This window comes from Cinclus cinclus, chromosome 1 (assembly GCF_963662255.1).
Source record: "Cinclus cinclus chromosome 1, bCinCin1.1, whole genome shotgun sequence".
NCBI lineage: Eukaryota > Metazoa > Chordata > Aves > Passeriformes > Cinclidae > Cinclus > Cinclus cinclus.
In genome coordinates, this window is record NC_085046.1 from 77,980,540 (window position 1) to 78,005,250 (window position 24,711).

General features: G+C 42.4%; 2 protein-coding genes across 2 annotated transcripts in view; both read left to right on the forward strand.

The window, feature by feature from the left end:
• Positions 1–3,541, forward strand: part of MYO10 (myosin X) — an 89,203-nt gene extending 85,662 nt beyond the window's left edge. Inside the window, exons 37-39 of the mRNA XM_062499623.1 lie at positions 2,138–2,590; positions 2,958–3,149; positions 3,431–3,541. Of these exons, the coding sequence (XP_062355607.1) occupies positions 2,138–2,590; positions 2,958–3,149; positions 3,431–3,541 (756 nt within the window). The remainder of the gene's footprint in view (positions 1–2,137; positions 2,591–2,957; positions 3,150–3,430) is intronic.
• Positions 3,542–18,965: 15,424 nt separating this feature from the next.
• Positions 18,966–24,711, forward strand: part of RETREG1 (reticulophagy regulator 1) — a 68,518-nt gene continuing 62,772 nt past the window's right edge. Inside the window, exon 1 of the mRNA XM_062499636.1 lies at positions 18,966–19,195. Within this exon, the coding sequence (XP_062355620.1) occupies positions 18,966–19,195 (230 nt within the window). The remainder of the gene's footprint in view (positions 19,196–24,711) is intronic.

Sequence of the window (24,711 nt, forward strand, 5' to 3'; positions counted from 1 at the left end):
ATATATAATATCTTATAATAAAAATAAACTATAATAATAAATATAAATAATAATATAACATAATAAATATATAAATAATACATAATAATAATAATATACTATATAATAATATACTGTGTATACATATATATATAATAGTATACTGTCTTACAGTAACGGTAAGACAGCTGTGATGAACAGAAATCCACTTAGTGAATGTGCTGAGCCAAGAATGAGGCTACACTTCAAATCATAAAATAAGTTTAATTGATTTCTAATGAAAATTAAATGCATTGGCAGGTGGATTTCAGTTATAGCAATCCCTGTAGATACTCATAAGCTCACTGATGGCATTTATTACTGTTGATTGATCTTCTCCTGTTCTACTATATTGCAAATAATTAAAAATTCCTCCAGTAGCCACCTTCTTTCAGTGGGCACTAGACACAGATAAAGACTTCTGTATAGGGTTAAGATTTCTGGCTCTTTGCAACATGAAGACTGACATTCTGTTGGTGAGCAAGACTAATATGACCAAGAACTGACATACCTCAATTTTCATGCATATGAAGGGTTTTCCCCTTCTCCATCTTCCCTGTAGTATAGTACAGTATTTCTTCCTTGTTCAGTTTACATTTTAAGGCATCATATTACCCCACAAGCCTACCAAAAGTGTCCTTCCAGAGCCTGCTACTGTAGCTCAGTCCAGAACTGTTTATTGTTGGCTGAAGGATCTGGGCAAAAGGTTGCCTTAGTTGGGCTTAGAAACACGGCCATTCTCTCTGTCTGTTGTTACGTCTAGAGGAGTCATCCAGTGCCTATGTTTGGGATGAAGTTCAAACAGCAAGAGGAAAATTTATGAGAACTCTGCATCCAATCTGCTACAATATATTATTGGCTTAAGAGGCAGATTCAGGCAGTTTTCTATATGAACAGCTAAAACAAGCACATTTGCTGAAGCAGATTGTTTTCATGTAGCCTTCTGTGCTGACTAGTGTTTAGCCAAATACTTTATGTCTTGCCAAAACCAGTAGTATTTGTTATAAAGCATGACATACAATCCCTACCAGCAATATTACAGCAATACCTTGAAGAGGTAACATTACATTCTAACATCAAATCTGTTCTATTTTTTTTAATTATCTGCTTTTGATGTCAGTCATCAACTTTTTTCAGGCAATTATGAAAATTCCCTTTTGTCATCAGTTTTAACTCTGCAGTCTCCCTTATTTTAAAGTCTGAATCCTTTAATAATCATTATGCACTGAAGAAAATCTCTTAGCTCTTCTTCCTCATTAAAATACTCTCCTTCCATTTCTAAAAGACAGCTCTTTTTTCTGCATGTGTACAATCTCAGGTAAATAATTTTGCATGTTTAAAGGCACATTTCGTACACCTAAACAAGCTAGTTGTTACTTAGCTGTGAGTTATCTCTGTGTTTACTAAACATGCAATTCCTAGATCTCCAGACTTGACGTGTGTTTTTGTTTTCTCTACTACTGTCATACGAAAGAAAAAAACCTAGCTGCTGCACATTTTCACATGTTTGAATGAGTGTGCAGAGAGCTTGGATTTTGAAAGTCTTCTTGGTTCAGAATCTCATCCCTGATTCTACAGAGCACAGTAATACGTAGATGTTGTACTACCTTGATCTGGGATCCATTGAAGATGTACTGTTTCCCCTCAGTAAAATTACAAAGCTGTCGTAGATTTTGGCTTGTTTGGCTGGAAACATCAGCTTTGACAGCCGGATTATTGATAGCAGTAAACAAAACTGGAGATCCATTTCTTCTTAGTGCCCTTGAACATAGATGGCTTCTTCTCAATCAGATTTAGATCTGTTTAGATACTGTTTTCTTCCCTTTACATTTTATTTTCCTTTTTCACAGTTCAGTTACTCTTAGATATGGGAGTTCACTAAAAGCTGTCCTAGTAAAAGTAATTCCCATTTAGCAGGTTACTCAGTTGCCTTGCAGTTCTTCTGGTAAACCCAGTCTTATCCAGTTTAAATTTGCCAAGACATTTACCCCACTTGATTTATTTAATGGATCGTTTATTTCAGGTCCTGGGTTTGCCTGGGAGTAAATCTACTCCCCTTGTTTCTCATATTTCTTTCAAAGGCTGCTTTATAAAAAGCTACCTTTTTTCCCTTTGACAGGCTCATGAAGCAGTGATTAAAGGACATTATCCTGCTCCTGAGGAAACCCTCCAGGTCCTTGCAGCTTTGCGTCTTCAGTACCTTCAGGGAGATTACACTGTGCACACCACCATACCAGAACTGGAGGAAGTCTATCCCTTGCAAAAGCTGAAGTCTAGGATTACACAGTCGACCAAAACATTTACTGCATCAGAGAAGGCCGAGAAGAAACGAGCCAGCTTTCTTGAAGGAACACTGCGGAGGAGTTTCCGCAGTGGCTCAGTCAGCAAACAGAAGGTTGAGGAGGATCAGATGTTAGACATGTGGGTCAAAGAGGAAATCTCAGCTTGCAGGACTAGTATTATTGACAAATGGAAAAAACTCCAGAGGATGAATCAGGAGCAGGCCATGGCAAAGTACATGGCTTTGATTAAGGAATGGCCTGGCTATGGTTCAACACTCTTTGACGTAGAGGTAAGACCATATGAACACTCAAACTACAGCTTACACTGTATAGGTGATGATTTCATTCCAGAGCAGTGAAACCATAAATACAGTATCACAATGCTCAGACAGCTGATGCAATAAACTTTGAGCTATTAAAAGCCTACTCCATTGGCAAGCACTGTAGCTATTTAAATCCACCAGTTAACCGTAAAACAGAGGGACAGAATGCTATTCTGACAGGTTACAAACAAGTATAGGAAGTATAAAGGGCTACGTTTAAAGAAGGACAAGCAATGCACACCTTTTGACAAATGGTTACAGACAAAAACATCAACAGTAAGTGTTGTGTGCTCCCACTGTTCCCCTTGCTGTTAATTTACTTTTTCTTATCTAGTGCAAAGAAGGGGGATTCCCACAGGAGTTGTGGCTTGGAGTCAGTGCTGATGCAGTTTCTGTCTACAAGCGTGGGGAAGGAAGGCCTCTGGAGGTGTTCCAATATGAACATATCTTGTCATTTGGTGCTCCACTTGCCAACACCTACAAGATCGTGGTGGATGAAAGAGAACTGCTTTTTGAAACTAGTGAGGTAAGAGTAAGGTAGTTTTGTTGTTGTGGTCTTCCTTTTCTGATAGCAAGGCTACTTAGCAATTCTTGAAGGGCTGGAAATGTTGGAGATTTGTTCAAGATCCCTGTAAAGCTAAAGGGAAGACAGAATGACATAGACAGAAGTGCTGGGTATTTTTATTTGTTTAGCTGCAAAAGGGTTTTGTTGAAAGCTTGACAGTTTTACACTGTTAAGTGTCCAAAGAAATTCATTCCTATACTGTTACCTTACCTTAAGAACTGTGCTCTTCATGCTCTTGGCAGGTGGTTGATGTTGCAAAGCTGATGAAAGCTTACATCAGTATGATCGTGAAAAAACGCTACAGCACCTCTCGATCTGTGAGTAGTCATGGAAGTCAGGGCAGCTCCAGGTGAAAATAAAACCAGTTCTACTGCACCCTAAATAGACTATATCACTCCTTGGCCTCAGTACGACCTGGGGACATTGATCACCTTTGTTGACAAGCAAACCAAGAACCAGAGCTTCAATGGAAAATATCTTCAATGTTTTAGAAAGACCACGGGGGGAAGGGGAAAATCAGCTGAAATTGTCACATACTACAACTGCTGACTCATTCAAAACTTTCCAAAGCATTATTACCTTCAGTTGATGTAACAAATGCCTTAAGACTCAATCCACTGCAATACAAGCAGTAATAAGTGCCTTACAATATTAAGCCTGACTTGCATTGACCTAAAATTGCTGATGAAAGTCAAGAGGATTTCCTTTGTCCTCTCAGAACACTGAAAACAAAGTTATATTCATGCTTTCTGCACTAATCTACTGGCCTGTATACAGGTGGGAAGGGGTAGGGAAGAAGAGCAAGGTATATTTTTTTGGAGCGCTGCTGGCAGCTTTCCTGATGGATGTGCCAACACTTTGTTTCCCCTTGCTTCCATGGATGTGCACACTGTGCATGCATATTTGAGCTGTCAGTAAAATTTGACAAATTTTATTCTGTGTTTCACAAGTCTTTTGAAGCAAAGGGAATAAGTATGTGCAATGGTGTAAACAGTCTTTCTGTACATTTTAATAGTTCAGAGTTATAGTTGTTACAATTGTATGGTTACTTTATAAGCAGTTTTATTAACAAGTAATTTCCAAAATTTTCATACATTGATTTTACTTTTGCAAATATGTATTACCCTATAAGTAGCAGAAGTCTGCATTCTGTATCTGCTGTATGATAAAGAGAGATGTAGCTGAGAATATTTATAGACTACCCTAATATGGAAATACAGTTATCAGTTCAGTTCTCCATAATGTCAGCTTGAGTTTTTAATGTTAATTTTTTTTTTAAAGACATCACTGTTTTATACTTCTGGCTGGACTCTTCAACCCAGACTGACTGCCAAAGGCCAGAGCCCTTCAGAGTTGACTAGAGAAGGCAACGTTATACAATGCAACTGCTTTAATATAGAGTTCTCTATTTTACCTGGTTGCCTGATAAAGGTTCTTGACAGTACCCTGTAAATAAATTGGGGAATATCGGCTAATAATAATTTGATTTTGGACTTTTATTTTTGTACAGAAATACTGTAATATAAGGCAAAACTTTGTTCAAAGGTATCTTTTTGTCCACAGCAAAAAAAAGAAAAAAAAAGAAACCTGAAAAACCTTACTGTTGTTAAAAACCTCAGCCTTTAAGGAATCATGCCTACTTACAGGGAAAAAAAGTCCAGCAATAAAGAAAATACATGTAATGTGCTAATGTGCTCTGTCTCTATTTCCTGCTGAGTCAGACTTGCAAGAAAATCCTAATTTCCTGTCTTCTCAGGAGGCAAACCTACAGCACAGGCTACATATGTGTGTGTGTGTGTGTGTGTGTGTGTGTGTGTGTGTGCGCGCGCTTTTACTTGGAAAGGTGCATGTGCTGTATGTTGTTCTGGGGCAGGTGCCCTTGTCCATGCAATGTGTCTTTACACACAAAGAGGGAAGGACTGCTGAGCAATATCATGCCACAGGAAATGTGCAAATGAAGCTTTTGCTATTTATGTAGCCCTGATGAAAAAGATGGCTTGTTTTTATTAGCCAGTCACATCGTGGCAGTGCAGCATGCACTGCCCTTATACTGTGCATAGCCTTTGTAGACTATAAGGCTTGCTCTGAGAAATCCTCCACCCTCCTCCCACTGCCAGATACTTCTAGTCACTCCATCTGTGACACCACCCCTCAGTCCCTAAAGACTTGCTAAATCACACTAGTAATTTCATATCCCCACCCTCCCAGAAAAGGTGAACTTAAATTAAGGAAGACAAGAAGAATGAAAGAAACTACAACTTCGGTATGTATAGTTACACACCCAGTATCTGAGACTGACTTTTTTTTCCCCTATATGCAAGTTGTTTAGAAAGAATTTAGCTGCTCCTAAAAAGGCATCCTTGGAATGGCACAATTTATGCTTTCAGCCAGCAAGCAAAGAAGTTTGATTTTGCCTGTGTGTAAACATGCTCAGAGAAGTCCATGCACATCATCATAATCAGTAACTGGTTAACAACTCAGGAATACACAAGATGACACTCTTGTAGAGGGTCACAGTCTTGAGAAGCAGACACCACTACTTGATTCATTTGCTTCCTGACTGACTTCTTAATGCTCTCAGCCATTGGGAGGGATGTTTGCTCTTGGTCAGTACACAGAAGTGCCTGTCACTACATCACTGTAATTAAGAGCTTCTCTTCTTCATTCATGCCAAGTCTATCAACCTGCCATGCAAATCTTAGTCCAATAACTGAGGCAAAGAGAAAAAATTTGTAATTGTTGATACTCAACAGATCAAATGCACAGATTATCAAAATAATTGCAACATAATAGACACACCTGAGTTTGGAACTGGAAATCCTACCCATGTGCTTGGAACTGACCCCAGTTGTGGAACTGGCACTCATTCCCTTTTGGAAGATGGTGGTTACCCCTGGTAGTTACACCAACTCTGTCAAAAACCTTCTGGGAGCACGCATTGGATTCCTGCAGCCTTGAGACTGCTGGACTGCACCTGGTGGAATACAGCCACACCAAGGAGAGCCCAGGAGCCCACCAGGCAGGCACCCTGCAAGAGCACAAGGCTGGGCAGAAACCATGCAGTGAGGCCTGGGAATAATGTCAGCTGCAATGGAAATAAAATTGTACAGCTTCATCTTAGCATCCCCTTAAGTCATCTAATTGTGGAATGGTTTGGGTTGGAAGGGACCTTAAAGATCATTTAGTTCCAATCCCCTTGCTGTGGGCAGGGACACCTTCCACTAGACCTGGTTGCTCAGGGCTCCATCCAGCCTGGCTTTGAACACTTCCAGATACAGGGCATCCACAGCTTCTCTGGGCAGCCTGTGCCAGTGCCTCACCACCCTCACAGTAAAGAATTTCTAATATCTAATCTAAACCTGCCCTTTTTCAAGGAATTTTGAAGCAATTACCCCTATCTCTATTATTACATGCCCTTAAAAAATCTGCTCCAGCTCTCTTGTAGGTACTGGAAGGCTGCTCTAAAGCCTCCCTGGAGTTCTAACCAGGTAGAACAATCCCAACTTTCCCGGGCTGTCTTCATAAAAGAGGTGCTCCATCCCTCTAATCATCTTTGTGGCTCTCCTCTGGACTTAGCTGGCCATACCTAAATTCCTCCTACATCTTCAGGCTTCTGTCTAGCACTTTCCCTGTGCCTTGTAATACAATACGACCATTTGTGAGGGTGCCAGAATTCTTAATAATTAGAGAAGCTATGCAGAGGAAATTGCTTCCCCTCAGAAGTGTTGCATCAGAAACCCAGGTTTCCAGCCCCACATTTCTGAGGCATTACATGTACTCACAGGTCTGCAACAGCTCAAATGCCCAACACAGGCACACTACAGCACTGCCAGTCATGCTGGCCCAAGTCCATTTTACAGAAACATGGCCAGAACAGTGTCTGCTTTTTCAGTGCTGACAGTCTTTCACACAGCATATGCACTACACATAATTTACAACTCTTTGAAGTACAAAAGGGTACCAACCACCTATGACAGCACTGTCCTCAATAAAATTAATTCTTTGTGCAGCCCAGCCCTATAACATCACTGCATTTCATTCCACAACCTCCCATAACATCGGAACACACACAAGGCCTTTGGTGCAATACAAAAAATCCCCATGCCACAACAGCCATGGGAAGCCAGCAGGAGAGGGCAGCAGTGATCCAAGGAAGTGAACTATACACCGAGTGGTTCCACTGTAGTATGAATTTACCTGGTCTTTATGAAGAAATTGGGGTTGGAGAGGGAACAGGGAGGAAGTCTTCTCATTATTCTTGCTCTCCACCTCTCACAAACAACTGTCCCAGGTTGCTCAAAGAATCACCAGCTAAAAGGCACCAGCCAAAGCAGGTTTAATATTAAAGTGAAAGCGTGACAAAATTTTTTTAAAGGTTTGCCCTACTGCTTACTAGATGGTTAAAGCAAACAGAGGAAAATTAGACTAAAATCAAAAACCAATCAACCTAAATCTAAAATCTAAAACTTACGTGGAGGCTGGGGGATGGAAAAAGGGTAAGAATAGGATAGGATAAGGATAAAAAGGATGAGGGAGAACCCACCTATTGAGTCACAAGGTTTAGAGTGGACCCCTTTTCCAAACTTAGTCCCAGAAGTGACCAGTGGTTTAGACCCAGAGATTTAAACCATGCTTAAGAGCACTAAATTGATAGCCTAATTCAAACAACAAAATATTCTACAGAATTTACCGCAAGCAGAGCTGTGGCTCACAGGCCTAACTTACTAATCTAACATATTTAAAAATCTAAGAGACCAGTATTCATAGTAAATTTTCTATGGCATATTCACACTTGCACACACACAGACCTAAAGGAGTATGTGCCTGTGAAAAATCCCCCTTGAGTTCAGCATGTGTTGGATGCCTTTGCATCTTTTCAAGTGGTGAAGGGTTGAAGCTCAGGCAGCAGAGGTATCACCCAAGGTCTGTCAGTGGCTCCAAATATAGCAAATTTGGGGCCTGAGAGGCCCCACTCAGAAAGAGGCTGCTAATTGCAGCCCACTGTGGTCCTGGAGAGTTCACAGGGTCCCACTTAGGACTAATGTTTATAGGTTTGCAAGAGAGCTGGCTTAAGTCATAGTAATTTTCCATCCTGGCAGCAATTCAGGTCAGTAATTTCTTTGAAAGTTTGATAACAAAAACATTGTTCCACTTGGGTTATTCAGGCAAGAAAAATAATTTTCTGAGGTGTTTGTAAAAAAGTAGGCGCTCATCAGACAACCCAAGTTCCTGGGAACAGTACTTCTGATGAGCTCAAGAGGAGTTTAGCCCAGGTGTTATTTCCTTTTTTCTTGCATAAAAGTTCTTGCATAAAAAATTTTCCTTTGCTCCCTGACACCCACACACACACATCTCCTTGGGCAGACAGGAATCACACTCCTGATATTTAGCAGCTGACAAACAATAAGGGGGATAGGAACAGAGACAGGGCCAGACTTGCCAGAGGTTTAGGAAAGGGGAGAACTGTAGTAACCAATCTAGTAGCAAAAGGAGGCTTAAGAGGAGATATTTAAATGAAGTACAAGCAGACAGAACCACAAACACTACACAGGACTATGGAGTATCCCTCTGGACCCCCACTGGAATATTAAATACTGTTAAATGCCTGTACACCAACCCGCAGTAGGGAAACGAGGAGGAGTGAGAGTGTGCAGTGACCTCACTGCAGTTACAGAGATGTGGTGGGATAGCACCCACCATGGAATGCTGCCATGAAGGGATACACATGGCTAAGGAGAGACAGACCAGGAAGGCACGGTGGTGGAGTTGCCCTCTCTGAGAGGCAACACTTGGAACTCTGTCTCAGGGTGGATGATGAGCGAGTCCAGAGCTTATGGGTCAGGATAAAAGTGCAGACAAGTCAGGCTGACACTCTGTGTGTTTGCTCCAGGTTCCCTGACTGGGAGGGCCAAGTGGGTTAGCCCTTCTACAGGTAATTACAGCAGCCTCAAAGTCACATGCCCTTGTTCATGTCAGGACTTCAACCACCCTGACATCCGCTGGAAAACTACACAGCAAAGCACAAACAGGCCAGGGGGGCCCTAGAAAGCTCTGATGACAACTTCCTGACACAGGTAGTGGAGGATCCACAAGGAATGGTGCACTGCTCAATTCAGAAACAAACAGGAAAGGAAAGCTTTTTTGGAGATGTGAAGGTTGGGTGCAGCCTTGGCTGTAGTCACAAGATTGTGGGGTTCAGTAACAGGTGAGGAGGAAGGGGGGCAGCAAGTAAGATTACATCCATGGACTTCAGAAGAGCTAACTTTAGCCACTACAGGGACGTTTTGGAAGAATCCCATAGGAACAGGCCTTGAAGGGAAAAGGGGTCCAAGAGAGCTGGTCAATATCCAAGGATCACTTCCTCCAGGCTCAAGAACAATGCATCCTGAGGAGCAAGAAATCATGGGAAGTATATACTAGATGGAAGTAGGGTCAGGTCACTTTGAATATGGAGAGGTTGTCAGAGTAAGCAGAAATAGGCAAGTAAAGCCAAGGCCCATCTGGAATTAAATCTGGCCAAGGATGTGGAGGAAAAGAAGGGCTTTTTCAAATACATCAATAACAAAAGGAAACCAAAGGATAATGTGGGACTGTTACTAAATGGAGGGGGTGTCCCTTGCTGAATGCCTTCTTTGTATCACTAACAAGACCAGCCCTCATGGATCTCTGACCCTGGAGACAAAGGCAGACTAACATCAGGAGAAGACGTGCCCTTAGTCAAGGAGGATTTGGTCAGAGAACACCTAGGCAAACCTGACATCACATAGTCCATCACAAGTCGATATGCCTTGATGAGATGCATCCATGAATCCTGAAGTGAGCAGGTGGACATCATATCAAGGCTGCTAGCAATCACCTTTGAAAGATCATGGAGATCAGGAGATGTACCTGAGGGCTGAAAGAAAGCAAATGTCAACCCAGTATTAAAAAAATAAATGGCAAGAAAGAGGACTCAAGGGACTGACCAGCCAGTCAGTCTCACTTCAATACACAGAAAGGTGATGGCATGTCTAATTCTGAAGTCATAAAACAAATCTGGGAGAAGTGACCAATACCCCAGAACACCATGCAGCCCTTCAGAAGGACGTTGGCAGGCTGCAGAGATGGACAAAAAACTCTCTGAAATTCAACAAGGGCAAATTCAGGGTCCTGCCCCTGGAGAATACCACCTTATGCACCAGGACAGGCTGGGACCTGACCTGCTGGAAAGCAGCTCTGTGGAGTAGGACCTGAGAATCCTGATGGACAACAAACTGTCCATGAGCCCACAGTGTGTCTTTATGACTAAGAAGGCCAATGGTATCCTGGGGTGCATTAGAAATAGCATTGCAGGTCGAGGGAGGTGATCCTGCATTTCTGCTTAGCCCTGGTGAATCCACTTCTGGAGTGCTGTGTCCAGTTCTGGGCTTCTCAGTACAAAACATAGAGCTCCTAAAGCAGGTCCAGCAGAGGGTGAAAAAGATGATTACAGGACTTGAGCATCTCTATCATGAGGAAACTGAGGGAACTGGGCCTGTTCAGCCTTGAGAAGAGAACTGAGGTGGAGTCTTATCAGTGTTGATAAGTGTCTGAAGGGAGAGTGTCAAGAGGATGGAGTTGGGCTTTTCTAAGTGCCAAGCAGTAGGACAAGAGGCAGAAACCTGATGCACAGGAAGCTCCACCTGAACATGAGGAAGGACTTCTTTATATGCAGGTGACTGTGCACTGGGGTAGATTGCCCAGAGAGGTTGTGGAGTCTCCCTCACTGGAGATATTCAAGAAGTGTCTGAACACAGTCCTGTGCCATCTAGGGAACATGGATGACTCTGCTTGAGCAGGGAGGTTGGACCAGATGACCCACTGTGGTCCCTTCCAACCTGACCCATTCTGTGACTGTGAAACATCCTCTCATTTGAATGCGTTAGAATTAAAAAACAGTAGGCTTGGATGAAATTCCATCTTCAAGTTCTGTTTTCTCAGTCATAAGGAAGGCTCTTGCATGCACTCTGCACAATTCCATATAAATAAGACTATCTATTCTGCATTGTGAAAGAAATTTCCCTTCTTTCTTACACCCTGCCTTCTAAGAGAATATTTCCCCATCCATGCTACAACATTCAGATGTCTAGGTACAGTGCCAGTGTCCAGTTTTCTCTACTTAGTCATTTACCTCTCTAGGAACTTCTCAGTTTACTAAACCTAACATTGCACCTAATGTTTTTAATTAGATCCCTCTTTCTACAAATAAAGCCAAAATGTCCAAACTTGCTGATTCACAGTAATTTTGATTCTTCCTCGATAATGGCAACTCCTGTATTAGCTTGCCTGCTTCAAAAACTCTAAACAAATGCTAGATTCAAAAAGGTTGCTGGCCTGCTTGGCCTGCTCTCACAAAAAGTTCACCAAAGAGTGGAACTAAACCTATAAAGTCATTATCAACTCTCCACCACATATAATCAAACAGGTAATGCCATCCAAGAGATTACAGGATACAATTAGCTCCAAAATTAGATCCATGAAAATCAATTATTCTTACTGATCTTCTACATGGTGTGATTACACAGACAAGAAGATCAGCATAGTTTGGCGTTAAACACCTATAAATTGTTGCATAAATATTTTATGAGATTGCCATACAGTACTATTTCTGGGCTAAAAATACTTTTTTAAGTGGCTTAACTGGCTTTGACCATAGTTGTTGACCCATACATTTTCTTCTGTAAACTCTGTTGTCCCAAGTCCTAAGCAGTTAAATCAGAAATACTATTCTTTCTAATAATTCAAGACATATAAATAATTATAATTGCTAAAATAAGTGTATATAACTGCTACATTAGCTCAATTCTATAAAACCTTGATTCAGAAAAGAATAACATTGCATTTGAGCTTATAATTTTTACTACCGTCCTTGCACACTTTTACCAAACAAAAAGAAATATCTGATGTGGGAGATATTAGAGATTCCTGATCATGAGCTCTATTACAAAAAAATATAAATTTGAGGCATTATTCTTCCACACATTAATTCATTGTTGAGTTCTACTCATTAAGCTTTAAAAGTACACAGGCATTAAGAAGCATAACCTCTAGCAGTGAGGGAAAAAAAGTCCCAAACACTAGCATTTTTGAATAAGAAGCAGCATCAACACTCATATATTTTTGTCACTTGTGTTAAATTTTTAATCTTATGCCGCCTGGTATTATGCACCTTGTATTGGGCTTGCATGGCAAGGTTCTGGTAGCAGCAAGGGGAAGAAAGGGGAACTGCAGGGGTGGTTTTGTGAAAAGCTGCCAGAAGCTTTCCCTATGTCTACAGAGCCAATGCCTGCCAGCTCCAACACAGACTTGCTGCTGGCCAAGGCCTAGCACATCAGTGATGGTGATAGCACCTCTGGGATAATACATGTAGGAAGGGGAAAAAAACTGCTGTGCAACAGCAGGTGGGAGACAGGAGTGAGAACATGAGGGAAAAACAACACTGCTGACACCAAGGTCAGTGCAGAGGGAAGGGAGGAGTTGCTCCAGTCACTGCAGCAGTGATATCCCTGCAGCCCATGGTGCAGCCCGTGGTGGGGCAGCTGTCCTTCCGCATCCTGAGAAGGTCCATGGGGGAGCAGAGATCCACCTGCAGCCAACTGAGGACCCCACACTGGAGCAGGTGGATGCCCAAATGAGGCTGTGACCTAGTGGAAAACCCACGCTGGACCAGCTTTAGTGGTAGGACTTGTGACCCCACAGAGGACCCACACTGGAGCAGTCTGCTCCTGAAGGGTTGCACCACATGAAAGGGACCCCTATGCTGGAGCAGGGGAAGAGTGTGAGGAATGCTCCCCCTGAGAAGGAAGGAGCAGCAGAGAAAATGCATGATGAACTCACTTGCAGCCGCCATGCCCTGCTCCCCTGAACCACTGTGGGGAGGAAGAGGATGAGAAATCAGGAGTAAAATTAAGCCTGGGAAGTATGGAGGTGTGGGGGAAAGGTGGTTGGAAGGTGGTTTTAAGATCTGGTTTTATTTCTCATTATTTGATTGGTAATTAAACTAATTTCCCAGAGCTGAATGTTTTGCCTATGACAGTAAGTGGTGAGTGATCTCTCCCTGTCCTTATCTTGACTGCCGAGCCTTTCATAATATTTTCTCTCCCCTTCCTAGCTGAGGAGGGGAGTTATGGAGTGGCTGTGTGGGCATCTGGCACAAAGCCATGGCCAAGCTACCACATAGTTTTAGTTTACAAGGTTAATCAGGTCCCATGTATTCCAGATGCCCAACAGATAAATATTTCAGTGGAACACAAGAGTATTTTGAAATGCAGAGACTTGTACATAAAATACTTTAAAGACATGTCACAGTCCTAATTGTATTTTGGATATCACAGGAGAACACTTAATGCACTTCTGTTCCATAGTTAAATATTATATTACAACTAAATAAAAGAACAAAGAGCTTGGGATGTAGTTTCAAACATATTCCTCAATAGAGACCTTAGGAATGTTGCAAAGACTAAGAGGGTGTGCATCAAAGGAGAAAACTGTTTGCCAATTATTAATTGGAAAGTTATTCTACACTTAAATGTTAACTAGGAAAGATATCAGAGTTTGGTGAAAAAACACAGGAGAAATTCCACAATAGCATACATGAAGCTTCAGGATGAAATAGGATTAATTGAAAGTGCATGATATGTATGTCACCTATGATACCAATCTTGATAGAATTTTGAGGGATCAAGGCAACTAAAGACTTTTAATGTTAACTACTCAATATTATAATAAAGCATATGAGTGGACACCTGAAGAAATATGATCTGTTGAGAAGAGACAGCATAGTTTCTATTTAATAAAGCTCTGCCCTAGAAGTCTGCTAAAGTTCTCTGACAGATATCTCAGTGAGGGCAGTCTGGTTTACCCCAGTTTCAAAAAGGGTTTTGGCAAAATTCATCACTTAAGGCTTACAAGAAGCTATGTATCTACATAAGTAGGCCTGATGTGGATGAATTACTGGCTAGAAGGTACGGAACAGACAGTAAGAGCAAACAATCCATTCCAAACAAAGGAAGGAGATAATTCCTGAGGTTTGGTAGATGCTCTATAATCTTCAACCTATTGAACAGTGAACTGGAAAATGACGAAGAGCAAGCTTAGAGTTTAGTGATGACATCAAGTTATTTAGGAAAGTCAGGATAAGTCCAGACTAAAAAAGCATGCATGACATTATGAAACTGAATAGTTGCCAATGAAATGGCAAATAAATTCCAAGTAGGTAAGAGAGGAAGGTGAGGTGAGGTGAGATGAGGGGGGAAGCCCAGTACTAGAATGAGCTGTATGGCAGGCTCTGAAGTGAACGTTAGCACTTAGGGACAAAATGGTGATGTTTCATTAGTTACAGAAAAAAGAAAAAAAAGAAAGCAGTCTTTAGAAATAATTACAAAAGCAAGCCAGCAAACCACAGCACAGTGTTATGAAACTATTCAAATCTGTGATCTGTTCCTAGTTCAAACAAATGCAGAGATGATGTGACTAGAACTACACATGAAAGTTATTTCTTGTTGAGAGATCTTATTTCAGTTATAGAACAGAAAAAAAATCAGGTAAAGCAAAGATGGATGTTCAAAGTCATACCTTATTAAGAGTGACTAAGACACAAGAGTGCTGCAATAGTAAGAGTGACTAGGACACAACTCCTCAGCCTCAAAGCAGAGACAAATAAGAAAGTGGGTACAACTGGGCAAAGAGTCAATAATCCTGCACTAATTATAGGTCACTAGTACGACAAGGGAAGCAATTCTTCCGCTCCTACCATTTGTGAGACTACATATGGAATACTTTGTCCAGTCTGGGACAACCCAAGACAAGACAGACACTGACATACTGGAAGGAGTCCAGAGAGCCCCTGGAAGGTCAGTGGCACACAGCTGATGACATAGAATGAAAGGTTGGGAGAGTCAGGTTCACTCACTCTGGAAGACAGAGGTTAACAGGGCTCTACTTACAGAGTACCTGATGTATGGTTATAGAAGGGATAGGGCCAGAGCCCTTCCCCACAAGGTGCAGAACCAAATTAGAGGAAATGGGTGAAGTAAGATATTTTGAATAGATAATAAGAAAATATTCTTCACAATGCATGTGGCCAGATGTTCCAACAGGTTGCCCAGAGTTTATTGCAGAATCGCCAGCTCTCATAGATGATCAGAGCTGATCTGGGCATGACATAGAGCAACACATCACAGCCAAGTAACGGGGTGCTGAGAGTATATGTGGGGAAAAAGGTCAGACCAAATGTCTTACAGGCATTCCTTCCAGACTAGCCTAGTCTCTGATCCTGTGATGGAATGAAGCTAATGGAAAACAAGCTTAAAAAATAGGGAATTCCACTCCATTTTGAGTTAGAATCCTCAGCTGAATTCAATACTTACTCTATGATGACATCAGCATTTTCAAACATATTTCAGAAGCATTAGAATGCTTTTATATTTGTAACTTCTTTGAAACAACCACTTACAAGGCTTTCCCCTTGGTTTTCATCCATCATTTACACTGTAGTCCCTAGCACCACACAGTCCCTAGTCTAATTCTGTGCATTACAGCTCACACATGCAACTGCTCACTGGTTGCTAGTCCTACTTTTTCCCAACCCAAACTCAAATTGCACATAAACCTTTTAAACCTGGCAGGCAAAACATCAAAGTACAGGAAGATCAAAGCCAGACAACCTGTTTACTACATTTTTTTTTTTTTCTGAAAAAACATCTGAACTTTCAATGGCTGGGAATGAAGCATCCATATCTTCTCTCCCGCTAATGTTTGTATCAGAGTGTTTTCAGTAAAATCATTCATATAAACTAAGCCCAAGAAAAATCACCGGTGAAAAAGGAGAACTGGCATCCATCAAGCACTCTTTTTTTTTTTTTTTCATTAGCTAAATTTAAAAACCTGTTCTGAAAGAGCTTTTCACTAATTTTTGTCCATATCCTTCATGGTAAATGTCAGGAAAGCAGAGGCCAATAATCTAGAATGGATGCAAGTTTAATCAAAACCCAAAAGAGTTCCCTTATTTGCAGTCTACCGTTTCCACTGAAACCTCACCTCATCCTCCCCCTCCCCAGATTCCATCCCTCCTTTTCTGAGGAGAGGGGGGGACTTTTTGAACACTGGTGATTGGAAGGAGTGTCGCAGAAGTTAAAAATTTGAGGCAGGGGCAACATACAATCATCCCCATGTTTCAAAAAAGAAGTGGAATATTAGTAAGGGAGGATTGCCTCAAACCTGCTATAGTTATAATCCTTAGGGCAGTGGGATTATATCGCCATTGTCCTACAGTTGCTTAAACCCAAATTTTAACACTAACCTATTCATTTGCTTTCCGAGTCCGATTATCCCATAGTCACTTTAAAAGTGCACAAGGAACATCTGACTCCTTCCCAGGCTTACCTATTAACTGTTTGGCGTTAGCTAGATTTGGATGCTGGACAGAACTGCCCACATTACTGAAATAACTGAATGCCAGCAAGGGAAAGTAAATTGCCGCTGGCTAAGCCGGGGATGGTTTTTGCAAGTTATGGACAGTGTTCACTAGAGCAGCAGCTTAGCAACGTGCAAAAAGGACCTGAAAAAAGGGTGAATATAGGAGAAGCTCTCTCATTTGTGCCCATCTGTCTACCTCCTTTTCCTTGCAAAAAGGCTGTTTTTACTCCCGAGGACTGTTAAGATTTCCTGTTAGGATTCCCTCTGCTCCCTCTCTTAAAACCAGGGAAGCAAACAACTACTCAGCCTAGGAAAGCATGAGATGCCCAAGTGACAGCGGGAGGAGTGCTCAGTAACAGTGAGCAGCTGCTTGCACACATAGGAGACAGCTGCCTGCTTTCCAGCACACGGAGAACACCGTGTTTTGACCAAGTCATTTTAGGACAAATTTTTATTCATCAGCACAAAACTGAAGCAAGAGAACAAAGTATTTCTCCAGCCTTGCTGCAACTACTTCCCTGTCATTTCCATGTGTGTTTCAGGTTACTAGAGGAGCCTGTGTCTTTCCTTTTGCTCTCTCAGACTTTCAGAGACAACACTTAATCACCTTTTAGCTGGACTTATTATTCAGGTAGGTCTGTCTGGCTGCAGGTTCTTAGACATAAGAGCATAGAAGTATGACTAATTAGCAAAAAACTAAAATGTCCTTTAGAAAAATGTTTATTGGCTATGTAGAATAACATTCTGTATGTTTCTTCTCAGGTGCTAGAGAGAGCATGTGGAATAAGAAAAACAGAGTAATTCCTTCCCAAGGTTATTTGGTGAAAACACACAGTAGACTTGCAATCCACAACCAATGTTACAACTTAATGCTGTAATTTTATTTTGTCTTCTTTTACCTCAGAGAAAAAAAAAAAGACACATTGACCTTCAAGTGGATGCGACTCGTTTTCCCATTAAAAAAACCCCACATTCTAACAGGGTAACTCAAGCTTGAAACAGATGTCAATTTCCAATCCAAAATTATTATTCTTGCTCTTGCAGTAATAATTTCTTTTACACACTTTACCCTGTGAAACATGTTCAATGATTCAAATTTTTGGTTCTTCTTTTTCAGCAACAGATGCTCAAGTGACAATTCTCATCAGGCATGCTCCCCAGAATTCAGATTCCCAGCAGTCACATCAGCTATTACACACATCACCAGCTTGAACCTAGAGCCACGCTTCCATCTGGAGCCTAGGGCTGGCCAGATAGGCAGTAATGCAAATGACAGGACAGCACGGTATAGATTTTAAGTATTTTTCTTGGATATTTAGGAAAAAAACGTAAGCCACCAAACTGCCATAGACTCCTTTGTGATCTGACAAGCTCCCAGCATTATGCAATGGCAACTTACTTCCATTTGGTTTTTTTAGCATTTTGGGGACTGGTATTCTAGAATCATGGAATCACAGAATGTCAAGGAGTTAGAATAGGCCTTAAAGATCATCTAATCTCACCTCTCCTGCCATGGGCAGGGATACCCCCCACTAAACCAAGCTGCTCAAGGCTTTGAATGCTGCCACGGTTGGGGAATCCACAAAATTCCTGGGCAACTGCTTCCAGTGTCTAACCACCCCCCACAGTAAAGAATTTCTTCTTAATGTCTAACCTAAATTTCTCCTCTTTCAGTTTGAACCCATTACCCCTTGTGCCATCACTGCAGTTCCTGACAAAGAGTTACTCTCCAGCTTCCCTGCAGGCTCCCTTCAGATACAGGAAAGCTGCTATGAGATCTGCACACAATCTCCTCTTATCCAAGCCGAGCAACCCCGATCTCCTCAGCCTGTCTTCGTAGGGAAGGTGCTCCAGTCCTCTTATCAACTTGGTGGCCCTCCCCTGGACGCGCTCCGACCGTGCTTGGCAGCGGCACATACACGCGACGAGGACATGAAGGACGATTCTCACTGGCAACATTTTCCGGTGAGCTCCACCTTCCCAAATACAGAACGCAACGGGGTTGCCCAGCTTTCCCCCAGCAGAGAACAGGGATACTCCCGCCGGTTTCTCCCGCACCCGGGGAAACTCTCTCCGCGGCCGGCGGGCCCGGGCCGGCCCGCCCGCTCCCGGCGCCTCCCCCGCCCGCCATCGCGGCCGCTCCGTCCCCGCCCGCCGGGCGCCGCCCCCGCCGCACCTGCGCGGAGGCGGGAGCGGGGTAACGCGGGGGCAGCGCCGCGCTCCGCCCCGGGCCCGCCCTCGCCCCCGCCACCGCCGCCCCGGCCCGGCCCAGCCCCAGCCCCAGCCCTAGCTCCAGCTCCAGCTCCGCCCGGCCGAGCCGCAGCCCGGCGGCCGCACCGAGCCATGGCGAGCGCGGCGGTGCCCGCGCAGCCTCGCCAACCGGAGGCCCCGCAGGAGCCAGGCGTGGCGGCGCCCGGGGACACGGAGCCGACGGAGGTGTCAGGCGGGACCGGGGCGGCGGCGGCGCTGGGAGAGACGGGGCTGGCCGTGGGCTGCTGCATCGCGGCGGCGCTGAGCTGGGAGCGACCCCTCCGCAGCCTGGGCGGCTTCATCTGCGCCAACCTGCTCTTCTGGTGAGCCCGCCGAGCCGGGGTGGGCGCCGGGGCCGGGGTCGGGACCGCCCCCGGGATGGGAAAGCCCCCGCCCGGCCCCCGCCGCCCCGCCCGAACCGGGCGTCTCCTCCCCCCGGCCCGCGCCTCCCTGGGCGCCCGCGAGGAGCGTGTTCCCCCTGCCCTTCTCTCCCGCCCGCCCCTCGGGGGGAGCTGGCCCGAGCCCCCAGCCGAGGAAGGTCCCGCTTCTCGCTTCACCTGCGCGTTCACGGCATTCCCTGCCCCCGCCGCCGCTCCGGGTCCGGCCGTGGCCCTGGCGCTGGGTGCATCTGCTTGGCCGGCTTCTTTCACCGTCGGTGTCTGCCCCAGCCCCGCGCACACACACGGCCTCTCCCCATATCCCGTGGCAGGATGCGTGATGGTGACGGTGGTGAGGAGTCTCACATGGAAGCTGAGCAGGGCGGCTGCAGGACGCCCCTCCCAGAACTCGCGTTTGTCACAGCCGAGATGAGCCGCGGGCCTGCATTTCTGTGCGGAGTTTTGAAACCTGCTGAAATCAGGTCCCGAGCCCATCGGCAGTGCTGTGCTGATGCCCTGGTCCAGTACTTCAGAGTTCACTTTGGGTATGTGTGCTTTTCCAAATCGGTGGCCTACTTAGTGGAGTCTTTGTGAAGTGGGCACAGCCGGAATGTTACTGCAGTGCACCAGTTCTCTTTTTGGACTAAGCTTGTTATAGTTGGAGACACTTCAGTTGAATAAACCCCAGAGAATGACATAGGCATGTGTTTATCGTTGTGTTTGTCAAGTCTCTTCTGTTAATTTCTGTAGGAATAAAGTTGTCTTTCTGTGTGAAACTTCTTCAGGGCTTTCCCGGGAACTTAGGTTTTGCCAGTGCCTATGTTTTTTTGCTTTCTGATCTAAAATGATGTTTTATGTCTGCTTGATCATGTAGAGCAATTGATAAATTAGTGCACTGTCTAATAATACTGCAAAGGCTCTTACGACCGACTAGTGTTTCCTTCGGCTGGAACTGCCTCCTTTCCTCCTAAATGAGCAAGAGGTAAACAACCAATGCTGTGGATTAATAGCAAACTCTCTTTTGTTCTCTATAACCCTAACAGTGTGATGTTTAAACATGAAATCCAAGTCAGAGAAAGAAACTTTTCTGGAGCTTTGTGCTGCACAAGAAAATATCTGCAAATATTTTCAAAATCATTTTATCCTTTTTGATCCCAGGAGCAGAGTGCATGTGACATCTAATTTAGGTTGACTTTTATTATCTGTCTTGCTCTTAGGTATCCATGGTACATCCTTTCATTGAGAAAGTGACATGGTTTTGCTCTCATGTTCTGTGTACTTCAGAGGTCACCTGTTCTTTCTGCCATTTGGAAGAGTCATAATGCTTTATGTTTCTTTTCAATGTGGCTCTGATAAAATTTTCAGCATCTAGCAGAATACATTTCCATGTCTCAAGCAATGGTAGCTGCTGGGCAACCCATTGGCTGTTATTTTCTGAGATTTGATCAAAAGCAAGGTATAAAATGCCTGCGTTATTCAATGCTTGTAGGAAGTCTCCTTTGGTAGTCTTACTTTCAGCTTATGTGACCAATATTTGAAGTTATTTTATCAAAATTTATCGCTCACTCTATTACTTTCAAGATGAGTTGGAACAGCAGAAGTCAGGGCACAGATTGCACATTTTAATTTGGTGGTATTTTACCTCAGAAAGAAACTCACTATCCTAGTGCCAGGGAGTTTGGAAAAGTGTCGATGGACTAAGAAATGTGTAGAAGCAGGAATGATGACCAGTAAACTTCTGTGGTTTGAGAGCACCAGGAAAGATCTTGTTAACAAACCTATGAAATCTGACACTGTGAAAATTAAACAATGATTTAAATCTGAGTTCACATTTCCCTGCTTTGGTATTGGAATTGCGAGTGTTTGCAGCACAGTGTTTGCTGCTTCTCCTCTTCTTGTTTGAGATCCAGCTGGTCAGCCTGGTTTGTGATGATTCAGACAGTCACTACTGCTTCAGCACTGGGAGCAAGTGTCCACCCCTGCTGCCTGGGAAGTCTCTCCTAACAGGGATTTGTGCTGGCTGGAGCCTGTAGGTAGAAGGAGCATTTCCTAGTTGGTGTTTCATGTGCCTCTTCTTTGTCGTGTGCCTGCAAGTATCCCTGCCCCACAGGGGGACTCCCAGTGCATTCAGTCTCTAATTAGGATCTTGGAGTTGAGAAGGAGACTTTTTCCCACTATACAGCAACAGCGCTGGTGGAAGGGAGAAAGGGGAGGTGAGGTTTAATTTTACGGTTTTTTGAATTCTGGAAAAGCAACACCAGGTCCTTCTATCCATTTAATTTTGTTAGGACTGTTTTTCTCATGATTAGTTTAGTTCTTGTATGTATACCCATCAAAATGCTTCCTGTGTAAACTGTTGTGGTAGGAGCTGCTGAGTGAACTGTTTCTTTGGTGTCACAGGATTCTTTAAAAAAATATATTCCATAGTTGCCTCTTTTGCGTTAAAAATCTCCTAGCCATTGTATTGTATATAAGGACAGTTACTACTAAAATACTGTTCTTGTAAGTACAAGAAATTTACTAACTTAATTCTGATTTCCTTGTTTGTCTTCTTTAAATATTCCTGACAGATAATTGTAGACCTTTTAACATGAGAGTAATAAAAGTAGACAAATCTGGCTGCCAAAAAAGCATTTTTCAGTTACCACATCCATTATTTTTTCACCATGAACAGCTGTAAGCCTCTTGCCCCAAATGAACCTGACTGAAAATCCATAAAATGAACAAGGTTTGTAGATATAAATTTATGTATATTATTTTGCACCTAACCATCTGAAATATTATTTAGATTCTTGTGCTGTGTGTAGTTTGAAGACTAAAGTCAAAATAACACAGGAAAAGAAGGTTGGTTTTTTCCCCCCTGTTTTACAGCCTTTTTACTGAAAAAGTGAGTGATTAGCCCGAGAACAGAGAAACTCTGTGCTGGTCCCAGAAGTTCACTCCAGGTGTTCTAAGTGTTAGGCTGTTGACTGATAACTTTCAGTCTTGGGCTTAATCTTAGCCAAATATTAACATTCAGTGCTAGATTTTTAAGCTAGCATTGTATCCTAATTATTATTTGCTGTTTGAATGGAATAGAGGGGACAGTGGCAGCTTTTTGTTCTCCCTGTCTGTAATATTAAATTTCTACAAGGTCAGAGGGACAAGTTTATTTTCAGTAGTTCTGTACTGTTCCAGGTGTTTTGTAGTTTGCATATATCTATTTCAAATATATGTCTTCTATCTGCAGATAAATGTTTCGAACCTAGGTACATTAATGTCTGCAAGGTAATCCCTATATACACCAGTTACATCTGTTCACCAATTGCCCAGTTTTCTGATTTCCCTAGGATTTTGTTGTGAAGGGAGGTAGCAGAAAGACTAAGATGTAATAGATCTTTCCTCTTTTCCCGTCTCCTTGTGGAACAAAGTTACTGCATTAACCTGTTTGCTGTTCTCTTCACCAGCCCAAATCCACATTTTTCTTTGAGGGTTTTAATATAACTTCTGACCCCGGAAGGTGTATTTGCATGTTACTGCAGGTGTGTTGTTACCAAAATTGCATGATGTTATTGTACCGGCCCAACAAAGTAACTGACCAACTCTGTAAAATGCAAGTATCAGTTCCTGATTTAGACAGGTGTGCAGGCCTAATTTGCCCTAAAAAATAGTCTTTTGTCACCATCTGTACCCGTATTTTTTGTTTGTTTGTTTGTTTGGTCTCAGACCGAGTGAATATTTCCATTGTCTGATAGAAACAATCGAGGGAAAACAATATTGCTTATATCTGAATTGCATCAGGTATAGATTGTGTATTTTCCAGACAGAAAATCAAATTGCTCTTTAAATGTTAGCAACAAAACACACATTCAGAGTTTAGCGACTTGGTGTATTTTGTTTTTAAGTATCCAGTTTATTTTAGGAGTTGTTATTGAAGTGTTTGTTTTGTTTTAAAGTATCCAGTTCAGTTTAAGATTTGTTCTTGAAGTGTCTCTTACTTGAAGTCTCTGCTTGGCAATGATAAAGTATACCACGGAGAGATTTCAAAGTACTTTTCATTTATTAATTTGTTTTTTCAATGTAAAAAAGCAATACTAAGTTAAGCATTTCTTTCATGTATTTGCACACAACTTGTAAATGCTACCACTACTATACCTTGATGGGCAGCTTGCCTATAAAGCAAGATTTCTGCCCAATTAGAGAGCAGTATGCTTGCATTTTTATTCTTTGTTACAAGAACGAAACTGACCTTTAAGACATGCAGCAGCCCTGTTTTATATATTTGTGGACTTTACGTTTTTGTTCACTATTGGCGCTGGCTGTGGCTATCACTGGGGATGTGGTCTAGGAGAACTACTCAGGACATTCTTGGTGACAAGATGTCAAGTGAGAATTGGAATGAAAGAAATCTTGGAAATCAAAACATAAAGAAAAATACAGGGAAGTTAAGTGAGTTGAAGTAAGGCAGGGTGTTGATACTCTGAGGTCAGTTTGTAGTATATTGGTCTTCAGATCAATTAATTAAATTTGTAATATCTTCCAAGTCAGGAGAACACATACGGATTTTTCCTTATAGCTAAGGAAAACTCACATGCTAAATATGATTTTGAATGTGGGAAATTTTGGCCTTTGGCTGTCTTTGTTGCAGGAAATCTTAGAGCTACATTCGTAGTTGTTTTGGGATTACTTTCCTGAAATCCAAAGTATTGAGATAGCACAAAAGTGAATACTCCTGCCTTAAATTCTATTAAGAGTTTGTGTCTCTGATCACTCAAGTAGGAATGGTAGAGTAGGTTAAGTATTGGCATTATTCTTTTGTAATGATAATACATTCATTGTCAGAAAAGAGAAGAAAATTCTGGCATGGACAGCTTTGAAATTCTCTTTGCATTCACTTGAATGGGTTTCTTGTATGGTTGCTAGTTTGTTTCTTCTAGTCTGATAGTTCTAACTTAATTTGCTGCCTTTTGGTAGGTCTTTGTAACTTATTGGTATTGAGATTTATTTTCTTACATCTAGCTGTAGTATAGCAAATTGCTGATATTTCTTCAAGCTTGAAAAATGTTTCTGGTTTGTTGTTTTTTGCTTCCTAGAAGGTGGTATTCCAAAACTACTCTTCCTCAAGTAAAGCTAAAATTCCAACCTCAGCACAAGTTGTGATATAATTTTAGGGCCTATTTGTTTTTACTCAGGCAGTTTTAGGTTTATGTTCACTTTTCCAGTACAAATTATGATAACTTTTGAAAGCTTTGGAGGTAGAAAAGTGGAACAGAAAGTTAAATTAATTTGATTTAGTTAGCAAATATAATTAAAAGCCATTAACAGCTTTTTAGTGACAGTTTGCATACTTTTGGCTGAGAGATTAGTTTACAGGAATGAACACTGACATTGTTTAAGAGCCAGACAATGTTACATAAAAACCTGGACAGCTGACAGCATTTTTCAACAAATAAGATGAAATCAGGATCAGTTAGAAAAGAAAT